At 50.1% G+C, this 22,123-nt stretch overlaps 2 protein-coding genes across 2 annotated transcripts in view; both read right to left on the minus strand.

Annotated features, from left to right (window-relative positions):
- The window catches only part of Kcnc1 (potassium voltage-gated channel subfamily C member 1), a 43,478-nt gene extending 29,573 nt beyond the window's left edge, over window positions 1–13,905 (minus strand). The window contains exon 1 of the mRNA XM_047515898.1: window positions 12,163–13,905. Within this exon, the coding sequence (XP_047371854.1) occupies window positions 12,163–12,732 (570 nt within the window). The 5' untranslated portion in view covers window positions 12,733–13,905. The remainder of the gene's footprint in view (window positions 1–12,162) is intronic.
- Window positions 13,536–14,374, minus strand: LOC124959488 (predicted GPI-anchored protein 58). Its single transcript, XM_047517924.1, has 2 exons — window positions 14,365–14,374; window positions 13,536–14,092 (listed from the first exon to the last, which is right to left on the minus strand). Exons 1-2 carry the CDS (start codon window positions 14,372–14,374, stop codon window positions 13,536–13,538), a joined length of 567 nt encoding a protein of 188 aa, XP_047373880.1.
- Between the last annotated feature and the right edge of the window lie 7,749 nt (window positions 14,375–22,123).

The following is a 22,123-nucleotide window of genomic DNA, read 5'->3' on the forward strand; positions in this document are numbered from 1 at the left end:
GGCAAGGCGAATGTGAACACAGCCAGGCTGTGTGCTGGCATGATCAGGGAGCCCCAAGGACTGGCCCCAGCAAAAGCAAAACCCATTGTCAGGAGCCCAGTGGGGCTGTGAGGAGTGCTACCCTTTCTGACTACCACTGAGCCCTGGCTTCTGAGCCTGGTTCTGGACGCGCCTCCTCACTGCCTTTACCCCAGGCACATGCCTGCTCAGGGCTTCTGCACCTCTCACTTTCTCTTGCCCAGATATCACATGGTTCCCTCCCTCACCTCCTTCCCTGTCACACTAGTTCAAACTGCCACCTCCAGCTCTCCCTGCACCTTCCCTCCATTCCAAACCTCCATGGCAGTCGTCACCATCAGACAGACCATACAGCTGCGAAATCCAGTTTCAATTCCCTGCACTGAATAGAAGCACTCGAGGCCAGGGATTTCTCACTGTTTTGTTCTTGGCTCTATCCCCAGCCTCTAGAGCAGAGCCTATCACTTAGTAGGTGCTTGTAAATATCTGCTGAGTGAGTGAATAATGAATGGACACTAACAGCAGCCCTGAGACGGACACTACTCATGGACAGCTGTGTAGACAGGGCTGTGGGGAGAGAAATGCCTTCCTGTGCTGCACTGGGCGGGGGAGCAGAGGACATGAGGGACATCATGGGCAGTGGGGCAGGCAGGAGCAGGGCTGGCATGTCAGCAGGGAAAGAGACTGGGTAGGGCCAGGGCGGTACGGGCATCTGAGGCCCTGCGCAGGCTTAAGAAAGCTTCATTTGGCTGCCGCGGCCCAGGCCGCAGCAGCATCTGAGCCTGGGTGCAGCAAGGCTGGCTCCTAAGGCCCCCTGAGCTCAGCTGTCCAGGGCTGCCCCAGCTAATATTAGCCTGTCCCCACCCAGCCTGGCGTCAGCCTGGCGGGGTAGCCCAGCCTCACAGCAGGCACTGCCCACTGGTACCAATAAGCCCTCAGCCCCGGCCTGAGGCTCCAGCAGCTCTGGGGTCTGTCTGGCCCCTGCTGCCATTCCTCCCTGTGCCTGAGCATCCCCTTAAAGAGGAGAGGCTTCAAAGTCTCTGGTCCCTACCCACCAGGCCCACCATGCTGGCACACTTGTCAGCATCTCAGGTCCCCATGCTTGGCTTCCAGCCAGAGCCTGATGTCAGCGGCCCTCCCTCTCTCACCCAGCAGACAGAAGTCCTGTCAAACATCTCTCCATACCCCCACTACACCTGGAGAGGTCTGCTCATCACCTACAGCCGTGATGAGCAGACCATTAGAACAGATGGGGAGACCAGGGCTCAGAAAGAGCACGACTTGCCTGATACACAGGGTGTTTGTGAGAGAATCAAGAGAGAATCCAGGCCTGCCTCCCAGGGTGACACCCCTGATATCTGGCTTCTGGGAGACAGAGTCTGGAAGAAGGGGCCCCAGAGCCTAGGGTTGGAGAGGTGACCCCCTAGAAGAAGTCTTTGTAAGAAGAGTCAGTAGCTGAAAAAAGGAAGCAGGTGGGGAACAGGTGAAGGTTTGAATTTTTAGGGCCAAGAGCTGGTGAAAAGAAGATAATGGAACTCACAATAATTAAGCACTTATTATGTTCTGGGTTCTGGGCTAAGTACTTAATACATTTAATACTCCCGACTTCCCCATGAGTCAGATACTATTAATATCCTTCTCTTGAGGCACAGACAGGTTAGGGAACTTGTCCAAGGTCACACAGCTGGAAAGTGGAGGGGATGGAATTCAAATACAGACTTCCTGGTTCCAGAGGCCTGCTCTTAGGAAAGAAAGGGGGCTCTGGGTCATATTGCTAAGGTCAAGTAGGCAGAAAGCAAAGGGGGATGGAAGGAGATGTGAACTCCACAAATTTTTTACTGAACACACAAGGAGGTCTGAAGCAGGGAGATTTGGGACAAAAGTCATCCTAGGCCTTCAAGGAAAGTTGACTATTTTGAAAGCCAGTGACTAATACCTAGAACTTCCCATAAACACAGCTGACAGAGGAAAGAGGACAGAGGAGGGAAAGGTAAGGAGATGGAGAGGGAAAGGTAGAAAAAAGACCTGGCTGGCCTTCAGAATCCAAGAGAATTGGACTTGGGGCTTAGGCTGTGTGTACCAAGTGGGGCCTGGGAGCTTGTGCTTCCTGGTTTTGAAGAAGAGCATGTTGGCCTCCGAGCTTTCGTTAGTGGTTGGGAGGATGCAGCGTGAGGAAGGAGTTTGGAGAGACAGAGGGACGAGGCTGTGAAGACCTTCATCTGGCCCATCTGGGTGGGACTATGCAGGTGGGACCCTCCAAACTGGGGTGTCCCGGAGGTACCCTACTGGGGGAAATAGACAATAAACAAATAAATAGGGCTGGGGAGATAGCTCAGTCGGTAAAGTGCTTGCCTTGCAAGCACAAGGCCCTGGGTTCGATCCCCAGCACTGCAAAAAAAAAAAAAAAAAAAAAAAAAATGTAGAGTATGTTAAATGGTGGTAAACGTCAAAGAGAAACCGTGAAGCACAACGCAGGGAAGGAACTGGAGAGTGCGCTCTGAGGTGATGATACCCAAGTACAGACCTGAAGAGGTGAGAGAGCAAACACCTGGAATACCTGCTGGTGGGGTGCTCTTGGTGGAGGACCCAGAGAGAAGACCACCCTGGGGTGGAAGCACAGTGTGCCAGAGGGAGGCTGATGGCACCAGGATGAGTGCACAGGAGATGGGCAGAAAGACAGAAGGGAGAGGACAGGCGGGGACACTCAAAGGACAGTTGCGGCCCTCAGAAGACTTGGGTTTCTCCTCTGAGGGGGACAAGAAGCCAGAGTGAGATGAGCAGAGGGCTGATTTGGTTTGACTAGCATTTTCCCAGATGGCCTGGACTGCCCTGCAGAGAAGGACTGGGTGGCCAAGGCCAGGGCAGAGGCAGGGAGGAGAGTTGGGAAGCTTCAGCAATAATCCAGGGACAGGAAGATCGTGGCTTCACCCAGGGAGGCGGCAGCAGGGGTGATGGGATGGAGGTGGGTTCTGGGTGTGTCTTAAGCATGAAGACAACAGGATCTGCTGACATGTAAGAGGAGAGGCCAGGACAATCCCCAAGGCAGGGGATCTTGCTCAGTTAGAGCAGTTGAATGAAGACAGTGGTCATTTACTAAGATGGGGCCTTGGCCTCAGGTGCCATCACCCAGCCACCAACAACTGGCCGCAAGGAAAATCAGAATTATCCGTGAAGCCCTGTCAAGCTGCATACAATCTAGCCCTCTCCAGCCTGACACTCCCCTCAGCTGGAAACTGTTGCCTGCATCAGTGCTTCCCAGACTCTAATGAATATGAATCATCTGAAGATCTTGTGAAAATGCTCAGTTTGGGGTGGAGCCTGAAATTGTATTTCTTATTTTTTTAATTATTTTTTAGTTGTCAATGGGCGTTTATTTTACTTACGTACATGCAGTGCTCAGAATTGAACCCAGTGCCTCACACATGCTAGGCGAGCACTCTACCACTGAGCTACAACCCCAGCCCTGAAATTGTATTTCTAACAAGTGCCTGGTGATATTGTGTTCGTCAGAGGGCCACACTTTGAGTAGTAGAAGCCCTTGTGCCCAAGGTACCATAGCGTTAAGTCTCCCTTGCTAGCATTAGCATCACCTGGGAGTGGACAGATCTAGGAACTGAATCCTTTGGGGGCAGAGTCTGGGAATCTGAATTTCTTGAGGCATCCCAGGTAGTTCTGGGATGGGGGTCCTCCAGCAATGGGTCCCATGACAGTCAATGCCAGCACCCCCACTCCAGCCCTGGCTCCATCTAGCACAGCACCCACCCATTGTGACCCTCTCCGACAGCCTAGTACAGGAGCTCTCCTCTGAATGGCCTTCTGCTGCCCCCTGAGGGTCAAGAGACAGGAATAGAGCAACAGGTGCTTCCTACCGGACCACAGCAAGCACACCTGAAAGAGGTGGTACCCCTGGGGTCTGTGCCTGTCAGAGGGCTGGTGAGCCTATCAGACAGGGGCTTGATTACTAGACTTTGAAAGAATGAAGGAGCACAGGTTTGAGGGAGGCTGAATGAATAGAGAAGTTCTTCAGACCCCCTCCCTGGGCTCCTACCCTCTTAGTGCCAGGACCCAGGACCCGTGCCTGCAGAGCTCACCAGGGCCCTGGAGAGGAGCTAGGCTGGGGTGTAGAGGGAGAGAGAGGAAAAGACTCACTTGGTCCCCCCAGTTCCTGTGGGAACTCCTGGACTCCCAGAATGTCAGAGCTGGGAGAGGCTTAGGGGTCTTTTAGATCAACCTCTATATGTTACAGGTAGAGAAACTGCAGCCTGAAGGGTGACAGGTCTTGCCCAAGGTAGTCTGATTGGTTTGGTGACCTAGCTACACTTCCTATGTCTAACTGCCTGATGTCCACAACTTGGGTTTTGTTTGTGTCCTCATATCTCCAACATACCCAGGCCAGTCCTTGATCCTAGGGGCTTGTCTGTCCCCAGTCCCAAGCCTTCAGAGTAGACTCAAATCATGCAAGCTGGGAGCCCTCAGTTCTGAAGGACGAGGTCAGCAAGGGCAGGAGGAACTAGGCTAAGTGCTAGGGACCTTAAGGAAATAGATTACATGATCAGCAAAGAGTACACTCAAGTGAGCAGAACAGACAAGCAAAAACCCAGAAGTTAAAATAAGAGTTCAAGACTGAGGAGGCCAGGGAGAAGCCTGGCAGAAAGGAACAGCAGGAAACATGGCCAGGGCCCAGAGCAGAAGGCCTCAAATGCTGAGCTGAGGGGCAGTCAGCATTCCTTCCATGTGCTGCCACGCAGGGTAACTTCTCGGCTTCCCCAGTGCCCCTGCCATTTCCCACCAGACCATATGGAGTCCCCAGCCTGTATGGATGGGTGGAAGGCAGCTGAGGTACTGTGGGTGAGCCTTCTTCTTTGAAACGACCAGAGCAGTACCTTAGCCAGCCATACACTGCCCTCACTTGCCATCATCCAGGGCCAGAACTTGTTGAGTGGGATCCTTGGACATGTTGCTGGGGAAGTGTCTGATGGAGGGTACCAGATGTAAATTCAAGCCTGGAGCATGACAGACTGCAGACTTTGCCATCTCTGGAGCAGACAGGAGGCAGCACTGTGTGGTGGTTAGAAAATGCTCTGGTGTCAGGCAGACAGGTTTGAATGCTGGCTGCATGGCTCATAAGCTGAGTGACCTTGGATAAGTGACTTCACCCCTTTGAGCCTCAGCAGCCCAGTTGTGAGATCGGCGTGATAATAATTCAGCAGTCTTGTGGGTATCTTTGTGAGAATTAAATGAGAATATATAAATCAAGCCCTTGAGACAATACCTGACAAAAAGTAAATGTTTCAGTAAATAGTGGCCATGAATATTATGATCAAGAAAGGAAGGGCAGTTCTGGAAAATCCTGCTTGGGAGGATTTGGGCCAACCCTGGGTCCACCTACCTGAGGGGGTCTCAACCAGCCTGGGAGGGCAGGTAACTTCTTACTCTCCCTCCCTCAGTGCCAGAAATCAGTGGAAGCAGTAAGAGGGCACTAGCATGCCCAGGTGCAGTTTGGGGTTCTCTAAAAACTGAGACCCAAAAGAAATACAGATGGCCAGGTGCTGGGCCAACAGACCCTTGTGCGAGACTCCCTGGTGGTCTTGGGCAGAATGTCTGTCCTCTAAGCCTATTTCTCTGACACTGGATGACAGTAGTAATAAAGATTCTTTGCTTTACTAAACTTCAGTCAGGTTTCTGAGCCTTCTCCTAGGCCCATCTGCGCACTTCATGTGTAATCCAGTTTTAGCAAAAGCACCCTTCTAAGCCTGTTTAGCCAGAACCCCTCATCCTCAATACGTGATTACCTTCCATATCTGATCAGGTTCCTCATCTTCCACCACCCCCGGCTGAGATCTTTAGCCTGGTTTCAGCAAGAATCCTGTTTAGCCAGAACCCCCCTCCCCCAGCCCCTGACATTCCCTGGTCATAACTGCCCATTCGCCTACCCACACCCTGATCCTTGGCTACAAACTCCCACTGACCCAGGTTGTTTTCAAAGCTGAGCCCAATCACTCTCCACTGCAAGACCCCATTGCAGTGGTCCCTGTACCTATGATAGCAGTCCTGAATGATATGTGTTTTAACACGTATCATTGAATAATTTTCTTCTTTAACAGTAATGACTAGAGGTGGCCTTGGAACACCCATTCACCCCAAAAGCTCCATGAACATGGAAAGTAATCCCTTTCATCGAAGTGATTCCCTTGGACAAAGACTGGGAAGCAAACTGTCCCTGGGCCCACCTTTTGCTCTGAGCCTTCTCCAGAGATGGGGAGCTGGAACTGGGGTGGTGGCCAGCCTGGCCCAGGAATTGACGGGAGGGAGTGGTTCAAGGATCTGACCTTTTAGTCTAGAGCAAGTACACTGGTCATGAGACTGCTCAGAATAGCCAAAGGAACTACATTCAGCTGTACTGGGAGGCCCAGCACAGCAGTGTGCCCTGGAATGAGCCCCACCAGGCCCCGTCCCCCACCTCTGAGACAATCTACTTCCTCTTTGAGAGACTCAAGCCCAAAGCTTCTGGCAGATGCCAGATCTCCTGAACACAGGTGCTGCCCTCAGGGTGCCAGGCCTCGAATACTCTCTGAGGTGGGACATGAGGCAGTACTGAGCCCCGCATTAGGAGACACTGGTTTCTGAAGCAGCTGGGCAGTTAACCTGCTCACGTGTGACCTGGGGTAAAGCACTCCTCCCTCGGCCTCACTTTTCTCATTGTCATAATTATAGGCTCCTGTGACACTGGGCATGCAGGAAGATTACAGTCTGAGGGGAAACAAACCCGAATCAAGCAAGACTATTCATGAATTTTTTTTTTCCCCCCACAAACCAGATAGCTTCTCTGAATGGAAAATCCTGGTTTGAAACCCTGACCCAGCCTGTAGGGTCCAGCAAAGACACGGCTGAAGAATTGATATTTGTGGAGGGTATGAAGGATAAAGAGGGGTAAGACAGGAAGAAAGAGTGCTCCAGAGGCAATGGTGTATGCAAAGGCCCTGAGCAGGATAACCTAGCACCAGCAAAAAACTGAAACAGGACAGGTGGTTGAATATCAGGGGGCATTGAGGACAGCCCACCAGAAGAGACCAGAGAAACCAGGGACATAGGGAGGTCAGGGCAGCCTGCAAGGCCACAATATGCATCAGGGAAGCACTGAAGGGTCATAAGCAGGCAAGTTAGTGACCTGACAGATTAGTGAGTTGAAAAGACCTTGGTGGCTGCCAAGTGGAAAATGGACTGGAAGGGCCAGGGGCTGGCAGAGGGAGAACATTCAGAAAGCTGCTGGAGAGGTGGGCCTGAGGGAAGGTGGTGGCTTGAAGAAGGGTGATGGACATGGAAATGGAGGAAAAGGATGGAGTCTAGAGATAGTCATGAGATAAAATGGTCATACAAGCAACAAGAGTAATAAGAGCTGCCAACACTTACTGAGCACCTACTGTGTGCCTGTGGCTGTCCATGATTACCCCCAGTGAGTCTTTACATCAACCCTCTGAGGACCTGTGTCATTATCCCCATTTATAGGGATACTCTTTATGAGTAAAGAGGCTGAAGAGCTCTGACCATCAGACGCTAAGTCAGTAATGTTCATTACCAGGAGAGGAGTTGGGGGCTTGGTGGCACCATTCAAAGACACAAGGACCCCTATAAAAGGACTATGGGAAGGAGAATAACGTGGACTAAAGGAGGACATACTGGAAAGGGGCCTTTGGGGTCCCTCCAGCCTCTTCTCCATTGTTCATGGGTCTCCTTCACACATTACCATGACTGAAGTGGGCCCTGGCCTGGGGGATCTGAGGTGAGAGGTCAGGTGCCTAACAACAGCTCTATCCCTGATTTCTCCTCTGCCAAGGGCCCTGTGTCTGCTAGGACCCCAGGGAGATACAGAAGTCTCTGTCTAGGCTCCTCATTCTAGCCACTAGGTAAGTTTCCTTCCCAGGGGCCTGAGGGGGAGTCAGGGCGACATCAGGTCACAAAGAGGCAAAGAGACAGACATGGGATAAGGGGTCAGCAGAGAGGGCAGTGGGGTGGCTAGAAGTAGGCTCCCCCAGTTTGGAGATCATTGGTACTTCTTAGAAATCTGGAAAGTGAAGTGACCCTGGGGACAGATGTCACCACACATATACATACCTCATATACATTGTGGGGATAGTCTCTGGCTTTCAGCCTAGGGACCATCACTGGCTCTGGTGTGGCACAGAATGATGCTCCTAGTGACAACATATAAATCATAGAAAAAGGCCACAGGCTTCACACCTGCACTGACCCCAAAGGAAGAAAGGAAGGTGAGTTTCCAATCAGTTACCCTGGACTGACCAACATACCTGCTCTCACACCTCTGTGACTTTGCATGCAAGGACGATTTGTCCACTGCCCTCTGCCTGGCTAACTCCTGCTTGCCCCCCAATGCTTGCCCCAGCATGACCTCCTCTGACACAGTTCTTATTCTCATGGCCCCAAGAAGTCCCTCCACCCATTACCACATAATATCATTGTTCTTTTCTGTGTATCTCTAGGTTACTCCCCACTCCCCAGAATACAAGTGGGGACCATCTTGCCCCAGCTTACCTCACCCTGTCTTGCCCCCTTGGTTGGTGTCCAGCAAAGAAGGGCCAGGGAACCAGCTGCTCCAGCCACCACTGACACCCCTCAGAACTCAGATGGAACTTTCCACCCTCAGCCAAGTATTTCCCCTATCTTCCAGGGCCAACACCAAGGCCTGCGGCGGGTGACAGCTCCTGAGGGATAGGTGACCTCACCACTGGCCCATGTACCAACAACTGGTCTGGGCTAGAATGGCATTTCTGTAGACATATGAGGATGGGAAATGCCCTCGGTAAGGCAGCTCAGGAGTCCCAGGAGATGGAGGCAGCAGGCAGGAAGCTGCACCGAAATTTCATCTTCTTCTGGATACACCCAGGCCACATAGGGTCTCTCTCACATAAGCACAGCAACACTGACACACATGCCCAGGTGTCTCTCACACACACAACACATGCTGTCACACATAGGATCTGGCACAGTCACTAACACAGCCTCACATACACACAGTCTGTCACACACAGGACATCCCACCCATGCACAGATGGTCTCATGCACACAGCCTTACATACACACTCAGACTCACATGCAGAGCTCCATACACATAGTTCACACTTGCTACACACAACAATACACTCAGAGACATACTCACTTCAGTTCTCACACATTGCATCTGTCCTACACATACGGTCTCCCTAATACACACGTTATCTCCCTCACAGTCTCGTACACACACACACACACACACACACACACACAGTTTGCCTCACAAAACACACACAATCTGACCCTCACGTTCACACAGAATTTCTCCAGCAGAGGGATGTGTCTCATATTCTTACTACACACGTGTATGTGTGACCCAGAGTCTCACACTTATTTTTATTCTCACACACATGAAGAGTCTCTCACACCCACACAGGATCTCTCTCACACAGATTCTCTCTCGCACACGTACAGCTTTTCTTTTACACACACATACAATGTCACACACATACTAGATTCTGGTCTAGAATCTAGAATAAAAATTCAATTCCCTATCCACCAAACTGAGGAGGCTTGGAGACCCGTGGCAGGGAGGGGTAAACAAAGGTGACAGCAGCAGCGGCAGAGCGAAGATGGAGGGGGAGGAGGGCGGGCAGCCACTGGTCTCTGCGCAGGGAGCTGCAGAGAGGCAGCGCAATGCAGCTAGGCCAGCTGGGCAGGCGGCAGGAGCCCGGGTTCTAATCCCAGCTCTTCAGTCCCTGTGTGTCCTTGGGAAGACCCGGCCTCCGTGTCCTGTGCTACCCAAGGTAGTCTGAGGGACTACAACTTTTCTGTGAGGCAACTGGGGAGAGGTGCCTGGGTACGCAGAAGGGGGCCATCCTCTAACACCCACCTGCATCCCCGGGACCTTCACTCCCCCTGGCACTCTACTGCCCCCAGCATTTCCCTGAGTCTGGTTTTCAATGAACATTCACTTGAGAGATTTTTCAAGATTTTTCAAGTATGGTTTTGTACACCAATGAGACCTCAAGCCACAATGGGTGGCCTATTTGTCTCCATTGAATAAAGGCCACCCCAGACCCTAGGAAGGTCCAGTGGGAGGAGACGGATGGGGGCAGGGGCTGGAACTTCCCGCTGATTCCTGACTGTCTTGAAACTCAGGGACATCAGAGTTCTAAAGTTGAGTCCAAGGAGGGGTGTCCAGGAGCTTAGCATCTTGCTAGGAAGCCATGAGGAAGTTGGGCCTACCCCTTGGTTTTAGGGGCCAAGAGGAAGGAAATGCTGTTCAAGGTCAATGTGGGCTGAATGGGCAGTTGCTCTAACACAGGCCTTTTGCCCATCCTGCCCCCAACCCCTCCCCAGCATGTGCTGGCTCAACCTCTCAGTCCCCTTGTTTCTGCCCCTCCCCACAGTTCAGCAAGCCTCCAGTTACATAATACTCTAGCTGTGGTGGCCTCTGTCAGGAAAGGAGGGAGGGAAGGCCCAGAGGGTCCTAGTCCACTCAGGAATGACAGGAAACTGATGGCAAGCTCAGGAGAGGATAGAGTCCCAGGAGACTTGGGTTCAAGTCCTATTTGGTTTCCAACTCCCCAGGTGACCTTGGGCAAGATCCTCAGAAGCAAGATGAGAGGTCTGGTGTTCTCTATTGCCCCCTCCCCCAAATACACACACCTATTCTAGAACTCGAGGTGTAAAATTCTGACTTGCTGCCCTCTCCCTCACATGACTTGCTGTGTTTCAACTCAGTAATAAATCTGTCAGGTTTCTACCTAAGTGGCTATTCTCTGGCCTTGAGTACCATAGCTTACCCCCCTCCCCAAATGTCATTCATCCACTGATTTTTCTGCAGACTCCTGCCCCTCCCCAGCTCCATCCCCCTGACTTTGGCACAGGCTTCAGCTGGCAGGCGGGAAGGGATGTGGAGCTGTAAAAGACAGCAGGGCAGAGGCAGTGTTTTGCCTGGGAGTGGGGAGAGGGGTGGCTCAAAGATACCAAGAGGCTCTGCATTAAATTCCCACCTCTGCCCCTCCCCTGCAGGCCTTGGTTTTCTCAGGCCTCTTAAGACACAGCCCAGGAAGGCCTGAAGTGTCTCTTCCAAGGTAGCTGGCTGCTATCTTTCTTTTGGATTTAGTGACTGATGGTCCAGCAGTAAAGGCCCTTGAGAATCCCCAGGCCCCCTTCCCCATTTTAGAAATGAGGAAATTAATACAGAGAGGCCATCAGAGGGACCAAGGTCAGCAGCAGGGTGTCCTTTTTTCCTGATAACAATCTCCTGTCGCTAAAGGGGAGTGGCAGATAAAGACACACCCACCTCACACACCTTGTCCTTCTGGATCCCCTTAAGGTCCCCCTCTCTGTCCAACCACACAGGTATTAGAGGAAGCACAGGCACAAGCCCACTGACCCCATCCAAGTGCCTCCCCTATCCACCAGGAGGAAGGACATGCTCTGATCTCAGGAGCAGGTCTCAGAGGGATCACCATACCCCTGCCAGGAAGCCCAGCTATACACAGACTACCATACTATTAATTAGCCATGGAGATTCCCCCAGGACCACCTCCTCAGAATGGCTTGAGGCTGTTCCCTGGGGAGGGTGCTGTCTGTCTCAAGCTGCCAGGCAGGCCTGAGGCCTTCTTCCTGGGCCATGGCTGGCTCCAGACGCCCCTTTACCTGGGAGGGAGGAAGGGCTCCCCACTTCTCTTTCACGCCAGAGGGCAATTCACACCTTCACAGTGAACATCTGCAAAGACACAATGTGCACGAACAGGCCCTCATGCACACTCAACATACACATGCTCACTCATTCCCACTACATACTTTACCCACCCAAATATACACCACCACACTTACATAAATATGCACACACGATCTACTCATACACACAAACACACCCATTCATACTCACTCATATATATTAAATTCAGCAACACAGGCAGATTCTTTTATACATACAACATCAGTCACCCTGGTAAAGTCACCCTTTCTCTGTCTTACACACACACACACACACACACACACACACCCCTTCAGTTCTGAACTCCCTAGGTGCCATTTTTCAAGCCCACCCATGACTGCTGGAGGCAGAGGATGCTGCCTTCCTCGCCGGGTTATTCTGATGGGTAAGTTGTCACTTACCCGAGCATAGCGGGATGAGTAGGGGTCCTCGAAGAGCGCCCAGATGCGCGGCTGCCAGCGGCGCCAGAAACCGCCAGGCCGGCCATCTGGGGAGTCACTCAGTGCCAGTCGTTTGGTCATCTCTAGTTCGTCCTCGCCGTCGCCCGAGTCTCCCGGGCCGTCGGCGTCCGCGTCGTCGGCGCTGTTGTCCAGGGGCGCCCCGCCAAAGCTGTCGAGCGCCTCCTCCGCGTCGCGGTGCTGGCGGTACGTCATCCAGCAGCAGGGCTCCACGTCGGTCTCGTCGATGCCCCAGAAGGCCAGTTCCTCCTCGTACAATGGCCCGCACACGTCGGCTGGGCAGTGCAGCTTGCCAGTGCGATAGTAGTTCAGGATATGAGCGAAGACGCCTGGGTGGCGGTCGAAGAAGAACTCGTCGGCACGCGGGTCATAGTCGAAGTGGCTGTGGGCGTCGGGCTCCGCCAGCCAGGCGAGCCGCGTGCCCGGCAGCGTGCGCAGCGTCGAGCGGTACGTCTGGTGGCGCGTGCCGCCCACGTTGATCACGATGCGCTCGCTCTCGTCCCCTTGGCCCATCGCGGCGCCCCCTTAGACATGGCGCGGCCCAGCGACACCCATGGGAGCGGCCGCCAGGGGGAGTTGGCGCCGGGGAGGGGGGCGCGCGGCCTCCTCCCCCCTCCCCACAGCCGTCGGGGGGAACAGAGGACCGCGACTCTGGCCACCCCAACGAGTGACCCAAGCCCCTCGGGGTGCTTTAGGTCGGTGCTGGTCCAGGGGAATGTGCGCGGGATCCCAAGGGTCTCTAGGCGCCAGATGTGGGAGGGAGCTGGTCTGGTTGCGGAGGAGGCAGAGGAGAGGAGGGGAGGGAGAGTGGAAGGGAAGAAGGGAGGGGGGCGGCGCTCAGCGGCGAGCCCCGGAGGAGGGGAAAGAGAGTGGGGGGGGCGGGCTCCCTTTACCATCTCAGCGGGAAAATGGAGAAATCGACACAAAGCTTTTTTTGGGGGAAGGTCAGCAGCTCCTAGGGCCGGAGGGATAGACCAACCCCCAGAAGGGGGAGGGGAAGAGAGGGGGCCGGGAAATTCGAGCTCCGCTGTGCGGTGGTCGCCGCAGCAAGCTCTCGGCGCGGGGGAGATGGATGCCGGCTGCTTTCTCCCTGCGTGGCCCGGCTGCAGCTCGGGGCGCAGGGCGGGCTCCGGCCCCCTTCTCTCTCCGCGCCTCGCTGCCTGCTCCCCTCGGCGGCGGGCGAGCCCGCCCGCCCGCCCTCCTCGTTCCTTCTCCCCGCCTCCTGGAGGAGATGGCGGGTCCTCTGGGTAGGGGCACACGGGTACTGCCCCGTGGGGCAGCGGCTGAGCGCTGCGCCGGGTGCGCTCAGGCTCGATCTAGGGCTCCGCTGGGCTGAGCTCGGACGCAGGCTTCTGCAGCGGTGCTGAAGGGACAGCTCCTGGACCGTTGGTGGAGCAGCGCTGGGCCGGGCGGGGGTTCTCCCGGCTGGGTTTGGTTTGCGGGGCCGGCGGGGACTGGCTTCGGTTCCTCTGCGCCCCGCGCTCCGCTCCCTGCTTCGGGCAGACGGGTGGCACTGCCGGCCAAGGCGAAGGGGGCTGCAGAGGTCGGGCCCCGTAGGCGGGGGTGGCGGGTCCGGGCGCCGCAAGGCCGGGGAGGCCAGGGAGGCAAGGCGCTGAGCGGCCGCAGCCGCCGCGACGCTGCTTCCACCCCGGCTGCTGCTCGGCTGCCTGCTTGCTTGCTCGCTCGCGCGGTCCGCGTCCAGCCCGCCGCTCTCCGGACACGGGCACACGGCGCGCGCAGCCGCACTCGCCCCCGGAGGGAGGCGCCGCGCTGGGTCCTAAAAAGCCCTGATTCCGCGCCCCCCTCCCAGCCCAGCGCCGAACTCGGCCTCCCTCAACCCCAGCGCTGGGGCGCCCGCCCGGCACCGCTCCTCCTGCTCAAGGGGGGACCCGCCAACGCTCCGCCCTCAGGGAACGCCACTTGATGGGCGGGGGCTCCGAGAAACGTCTGGTCTCGCACCCCCAGGTCAAATTGAGGTGAGAAGGGCGTCGACACTCGCCCCTCCAAACCAGGGACTGTCTGAGCTCTGGGTGAGACAGGACATCTTGACACCTTGACCCGGACTAATACAGAAGGCTCCGAAGAACCCTTTAATACCCACCCCTCCCACCGAACCTGGAGCCCCCATAATTCTTCCAGAGGTACCTTCTTGCATGGGCTCCAAGATAACACTTCCCACACATCCATATGCTTGTCCTCCTAGTTCTCCATTATCAGCCAATCCCGGACCCCCATTAACCCATTTCGACCCCTTCCTGTCTCTGGATCCTTCGCTCCAGACTGACCTAGTCTCTCATGAGTGTCATAAGACTCTACCACGTGGATACCAGCTCACTGACCCTCCCGCACTAACTGAATCTCTGGAGTGGGGATCCCTTATGAAAGGCTGCAATTGCTCCTGGGCTCCTGAATACCGCCATCCGCCCCCCCCGCCCCCCTTTAGAGCTTCGGCTGTCCTGTAAGCCCATACAGGTCTGGGGGCTGCCTGGAAGCAGCTGCCTGCTATGATTCCTACAGCTTCACAGTTGACTGTGAAGGTGGAAATTGCCCCACCTCAAAGTCTTCCTGGTCCACGCTTGCCACCAGTGCCTCAGTTTACTTATTTGAGCAATCACTCCTTTACTCCTTACTTGTTCCAGGCTCCGTCTCAGGCACAAGGACAAAAGGGACAAATCAAATCAAACTCCTGCCCTCAAGGGGCTCCCAACCTTTTGGAGAACTGGGCAGAACTGGGGACATCAGGCCCAGTTCCAGGGGCAACTGGGCTGAGAAAGAGGCTTATTGATTCAAGCCCAGGCCAATCGAACACAGGCTGCCTAGGCGAAGGGTGATTTAATTAAGAAGATACAAAGCTCCTATATACCTGTTGGTACTTGCCAACTGTGCAGGCAGTTGTCCCTCTACACTGACCCACACTGCTGTGGCCCTGAAGGCAAAGTTGTGCCACACACATTTCTTTACTCACTTGGTCAGGGGAACCCTGACCCAGCCACATAGAAATCTGTGGTAGGGAAAAGGCTTGGAGGGATAGGGAGGGGTAAGGACCAGGGCCAGGAATGAAGGATAAAAGAAGGCCAAAGGGAGACATAAAGAGGCACAGTAAAGTCAGAAACAGACAGATTGGTGGAGACAAAGAAAGGGCTTGAATCTAGGATCAGGATAGCACCCACTCCCTCCAGAGATTGATCTGCATTATTCCTCTAAGTAGGAGCTCCTTCCCCTTCAATCTCAGAGTAAGGCAGGAATGAGTGTCTTTCTCACCCAAACCAATTTGTCCCATCCTGTAACCATGAGGAGGCCTGGCCTGGTGCAGTCCAACCTGGCCCATATTGAGATTTCCAGGACACAGGCTCTCTGAAAGCTCTGCCCTAACTCTAGGAGATGATGAAGCAAGAGAAAAGATGGGTATAGAGAGATGGACACCTATTTCCACCAATTAGGAACAATCAAGATGCAGAGAGACAATAAAGACCTCTGGAATTCTTGAGGCCAAATAGGGGGAGGGTCTTACCAGGGTCTCTTAGGGGTCAATACAGAGCTCCAGTCAGCTACTCCTAATGGGGAGCTGCAGTGTTATCCAGGTGGCAGTGGGGAGAAGTAGGCAGAGGGTGGGTGGTGAAATGGATAGAGACAGAGGACTGCGAATAGGGGAGAGGACACATGATTAGAGGCTCTGGTCAGGCCTGGCCCTGGAGGTTATGCTAGAAAAAGAGAGTTATGCCACCGTCAGAGGGAGAGGGAGTGTGGGAGGGTATCCATCCCACCTTAAAACCCCCTAAGAGATAAGCAGAGAGCACTCAGACAGAGGAGCCTCCCCAGTGGGAGGCTTTCCACTTTAGGATTCTCACTTTGAACCTGATGACACCCTCCAGTCCAGGCCCCAAGGAATGCTGCTCTCTTCTGTAACCTAAGCAGAACATAAAAGTCCCTTTTCTCACTTCCCCTTCACACTTTGAGAAGACTGGTATTTGCAGAAAGCCCAGAAAAACCAAGAGGACAACAGGGGGTGGGGGTGGCGAGTGAGGGGAATCAAACCAAATCAAACAAACAAACAAAAAATGCCAAGAAACAGGATTTGGAGAAGAATTGTTGAGCAAGTCCTGAATTCTTACAAACACCACAGATCCTTAACTCAGTCAAAACCTCACCTCTTTTCCTTTTTTGAACAGTCCCCCCATGCATAGCCATCTGCCCATTCCCTTGCATAGGGAAGTTTATGACCCCATGCCAGAGGATCTTTGGTGGCTGTGGCTGGGGGTTGGAGTGGGGAGTAGTACTGGTCAGTGGTTAAGAGTATACATGAACCAGGCTGCTTGGGTTCAAATCCCTGTTCCACCATCAACTAGCTGTGACCTTGGGCAAGTTCTTCAATTTCCCTCTGCTTTAGTTTCTTTATCACTGAATGGGAGCAGTAATCATCCCTGTGTTCTTAATTCCTTGGCTCTGTAATTTTTCTTGCTTGGGCTAGACAGGAGGGAGCACTGGGCTCCAGGAAGCTCCATGTGGGAACTAGACTGAATTCGGACTAGAAAATGGTGAAGGAAGATCTGAAGCCAAATTTGGCCTATGTTCTCACACCTGGCACTTGCAGGCCTTAGATCTGGTCCTGCTGGGCTCTGGAACTAGCCCAAGTCCAGCCCTCAGGCCTTTGTCCAGGTTGGCACCTTCTTCATGTTGCTCTCCCAGGCGGAGAGCCTCAGTATTCCTGATGGGTTGGACTGCCACCTTGTGGCCATGTCTGGAAACTAAACTAGGCTGGGCTTGGCCTCAGTAGTCTTTGGGGGCTGCCCTGTTGTGATGGTAGATAGTAGGGCTGACAGATATCCCCTCCCCAGACCAGACTTCCTTATTCCAGTGGGTAAGGGAAAGTGAACCTAAAGGCACCATTGGGGGAAATCGATGATCTTGGCCATAGGCTCTGTAGATTGAGCTGTGACCCTGGTACTTAACCAGGAGTGGGCTGGAGTAGGGTGTACAGCTGTTCCTTCTTGCAACATCTGGGGTAGAAGGTCCCAGATCTCTTAGGCTATGGAAAACCTAGAAAGGGGCTAAGGTGGAGAACACTCTGGGGAGGTGTCTAGACCAGATTTTTCAACCTTTGTATTGTTGACGTTTTGGACCAGACGATCCTTGTTGGAGATGTGTAGGGTACTGTACTGTGCGTGGTAGGAGATTTAGCAGGACTCTATCCATTAGACATCATTAGAATCCTCTTCCCCAGTAGCAGTCATAAAAAAATCTGTAGACTCTGCCAAGTGTCCCCCAGGGTCTAAATTTTTCTCCAGTTGAGAGAATCACTGATCTAGACAGACTTGGCTACAAATCTTATTTTTGCTGTTTACTAGCTGTGTAAAGTAGTGTCTCTAGGTTTCTGTTTCTGTCTAAAGGGAATGCTTTTTTGTGAAAATTTGCCTCATATCTGCTCCTCCTTTTTCTCCTTCCCCATGGGCTGCATACCTGCCCCTGTCTCTCTGTGATGAACCCTCATTCCACCTCTCTCATGGCTCCTGTCATTCCTTACCTATGTCAGATGGCCTTGGGACAGAGCATCAGACCTCCTTGGGCTTGGCCTTGTGGAAGGGCCTCAACCCCTTTCTGTATTGGCTGCGGACAGGCTTCTATAAACCTGTCCCTAGCAAGTCTGTGTAGGGGTCACTGAGTTCTCCCAGATGTAATCAGAGTCTTGTGGTTCTTCTGATGGGAAAAGCCTTGTAGTTCTGTGTGTGCCTGGCTGCACTGGTGGGCACCTGTGTATGTATGTGTCAGTCCATAGGGGCGTGTGGTCAGCAGTGTGCCGGGGTAGGTTCAGGTGGTGTAAGGTCTGAAGTCAAGACATTGGGGGGAGGTAATTCCTTTTTAAAAAGGCAAAAAAGAATACAAGTTTGGGACAAAGGTGAATATTTATTTAGACTTAGAAAAGAAATCAGGACTAAATATAAATTTTAAAAGCTGATAAATGCCACTGTTATTTGGCTTTTTGTCACTGGGACAAAATACCTGAGAAAAGCAACTTAGAGGAGGAAAGATTTATTGGCAGGATGGAGAAAAACTGTTCACTCCATAGTGACCAGGAAGAAGAGACAGAGGGGAAGAACCAGGACAAGATAGAGTCCCCAAGGGTACACTCCAAGGACCTCCACCACCCTCTAATAATGCTATCAAATTATGAATCCACCAATGAATTAATCCACTGATGAGGTCAGAGTCCAAGATTCTCTCTCCTCCCCAAAGACTCCACCTTTTAACATTGCTGCATTGAGGACCAAACTTTCAGCCCATGAGCCTTTGGGGAACATTCCAGATCTGAAACAACCACAGACAAAAAAAAAATCCAGAAATTAATCTTATTTTCATTAATCGCTTTGTACACCTATGTAATACTTTTAAGAAAGTTGTGTTTATTTGGAAGCATTCAGAAGGCCAAAAAAACAATTGCCATCATTTTTTGGCAGTTTGACAATGATATCCAGTTAATAAAATATTTTATATTTTATATAAGCTGCATCAAAAAATGACTGAAAATGAGGAATTCATTACCCTTCCTTTTAGAACTATTTTCTGGTGGGCATCAATAAGAACGGCTTTAAATTTCCTTGCCAATTTACAGCTCTCTGGTTATATCAGGCAAGGTTAGTGCCTACTGAAAATAGCACCAGGACAGTGCTGTGTAAATGTATTTAGAGAACCCAAGGGGCCCAAAATGGATAAAACAATCTTGAAAAAGAAAAACAAAACTGAGATCTGACACTTTCCTGATTTCAAAACTAATTACAAAACTACAGTAATCAAGACTGTGTGGCACTGATATAAGGATAGATATATAGATGGATAGAATAGAATTGAGAGTCTAGAAAATAAACCCATACATATGGGCAATTAAATTTTGGCAAGGGTTCCAAGCCAATTCGATGGAGAAAGAATAGTCTTTTCAATAAATGATGCTATAACACCTGAATACCTATGTACAAAAGAATGAATTTGGACCCCTTCTTCACACTATGTAAAAAATTAACTATAATGAATCAAACTTCTAAATGTAAGAGTTAAAACTATAAGACTTTTATGAGAACTTGGGCTAAGCAATGGTTTCTTGATATGAAATCACAAACAAGCAAAATATAAAGGCAAAAGATAGATAAATTAGACTCAATTGAAATAAAAGAATCTTTTGTGTTTCAAACAACACAATCAAGACACAATGAAACTTGCCAATCTACAAGACAATCTACCGAGTGAGAGAAACCATTTGAAAACCATGTATCTGATAAAGGTCTAGTATCTAGAATGTATAAAGAATTGTCATAACTCACCAATAAAAAGACCCAATTTTAAAAAAGGCAAAGGATTTGAAAATCACCAAAGAAGATATACTAATGACCAATAAGACATGAATACATGTTCAAAGTCATTAATCACTAGAGAAATGCAACTCAAAACCACAATGAGGTAATACTTTATACCCATTAGGATGGTTAAAATAAAAAAGGCAAACAACAGTAAGTGTTGTCAAGGATATGGAGAAATTGGAATTCTCATACCTTGTTGATAGGAATGTAAAATGGTGCAGCTGCTTTGGAAATAGTTTGGTAGTTTTTAAAATTTTAAACATAGAGGTATGATATACCCTGCAATTTCAAGTTTAAATATATATCCTAGAGAATTAAAAGTATACATGTGTACAAAAACTTGTACATGCGTGTTCTTCAGCATTATAACAGCTAAGTGGAAAAAACCCTAAATGTTCATCAACTGATAAAGAGATAAATAAAATGTGATATATCCACATAGAGGAATATTATTCAGCCACAAAATAAATGAAGTACTAATACATGCTAAAACATGGATAATCCTTGAAAACATTATTCTGAGTTAAAGAAGCCATCAATTAAAAACTATATTTGTGTGCTTCTATTCATAGAAATTGTCCCAAAGAGGCAAATCCATGGAGTTAGAAAATTAGTGGTTACCAGGGTCTGGGGAAGGAAGGATAGTAGGGAGTGATTGCTAATGGGTATGAATTTATTTTGAAGGTGATGGAAATGTTCTGGAATTAAATAGTGGCAATGGTTGCACAACCTTGTGAATACAGCACAAGGTAATGAAATATACACTATAAAGGAAGAGTTTTATGTCATAAGAATTGTAACTTAATAAATTAAAAAAAATACAAGAATATCAGCTAACCTGGAGGCCTATACTGAGAAAAATCTTAGTCTGTATGTTCCCAGATCCCGTATCTGTAAAAGATCTACTTCATTATCTCTTTTCTTTTCCTGAAATGCTTTAAGTGAATCACTAAAGAATTTCAGAAATGGGATGGATATGACTTGGATATGAGGTGTCTCCTGAAAAGCTCATGTTAGACAATGCAGGAATGTTCAGAGGTGAAATGAATAGATTATGAGAGCTCTAACTTAGTCGCTGGATTAATCCATTTAATGTTTTAATCTGAATGGACTAACTGAGTGGTAACTGTAGGCAGGTGGGGCATGGCTGGTGGAACTATATTACTGGAGGTGTGCCTTTGGAGTTTTGTTTCCTCCTTAGCTCCTTACTCTCTCTCCTTCCTGGCTGTCATGAGTTGAGCTGCTTTCCTCTGCCATGCCCTTCCACCATGATATTCTGCCTTACCCCAGGCCCAAAACAATGGCAGGAGCCGACCATGAACTAAACCTCTGAAACTGTGTGCCCCAAATAAACTTTTCCTCCTCTGGGTTGTTCTTTCAGGTATTTGGGTCACAGTGACAAAAAGCTGACCAACACATTGGATATACCTTTTAAAAATGACTAATTTATTTATAGTGAAAGCTGAAGTCCAAACAAGTTAGGTCACATTCCCAAGGTCCATAGCTGGTCAGTGGCACAGCCTGGCCTCAATCCCAGACAATCATGTAGCCATCTATGTATTCTGGACTTACTTCCCCCTGTTCTACATAAATTAAAACCTACTGTTAATTGTTGTCTGAAAAAATGTTAACTGTACAAAAATGATCTGGTATAGTATAAAAACAAATATTACACAAATAATCTAATTTTTTAAATAGTAGTGACTCGTGTGTAGGTGGCATAAATGTTTTACAGATGAGAAAAAAACTCCTTCATCATCATCACATCTTTGTCTTCATGTTCTTCCTTCTCTCCTCATTCTTCTACCTTCCCCCTATTGCTCCCTTTTCCTGCCCTTTTCAGCCCACTCCCTTCCTCCTGTGCCAAGTTGCACATTCTTTGATCATCTCTTCATGTGACAGTGGTTTTATAATAAGATTTTTTTATATAGAGAACAGAGAGATCATTCAGTCTTTCCTTCAACATGGTTGATCAAAACTTGTTTGTACCATTAATAATTTCAGGAAGCTTCTTTCAGGCTCACAGCTCTATTAGAAATGTCATGTACATTTTTAGGATTGGTGTCACATTTGGGGAAACCTCAATCAAGTTTCTTTCCTCTGGGGATTGTAAGAGCTCATGGCATTTTGAATTTTCTTGTAATAAATTTTAAATATTTTTAATTGGCAAGTTTCATTAAAATTGTGTTGGTGTTGACATCTTGTAATAGTGGTATATTATAAATTATGATGTCTTTGTTGATTTCAGCATTTTGTGCCAGATCAGCAAAAATTTAAACATTTTTCCAATGTGTTTATATAATTCACTATTCTTCATTGATCAGATTATCAAACAATACAAGATTCTTTCCCACATCTATTCAAAAGTTATCCATTTCTTGTAATAAACTATTTCTTAGGATGATCTAAATACATTTTTTAGATACGATCGTCTTCTTAATGTTAGAATCATTTTAACTTACATCATGCTCAACATTATCTTTTTTATATTCCACTTATTTAAAATACACTCCACCCACCTCAAATGAAATGTATACCTTTAGATAGGATCTCAGTAC

This window comes from Sciurus carolinensis, chromosome 11 (assembly GCF_902686445.1).
Source record: "Sciurus carolinensis chromosome 11, mSciCar1.2, whole genome shotgun sequence".
Classification (NCBI taxonomy): domain Eukaryota; kingdom Metazoa; phylum Chordata; class Mammalia; order Rodentia; family Sciuridae; genus Sciurus; species Sciurus carolinensis.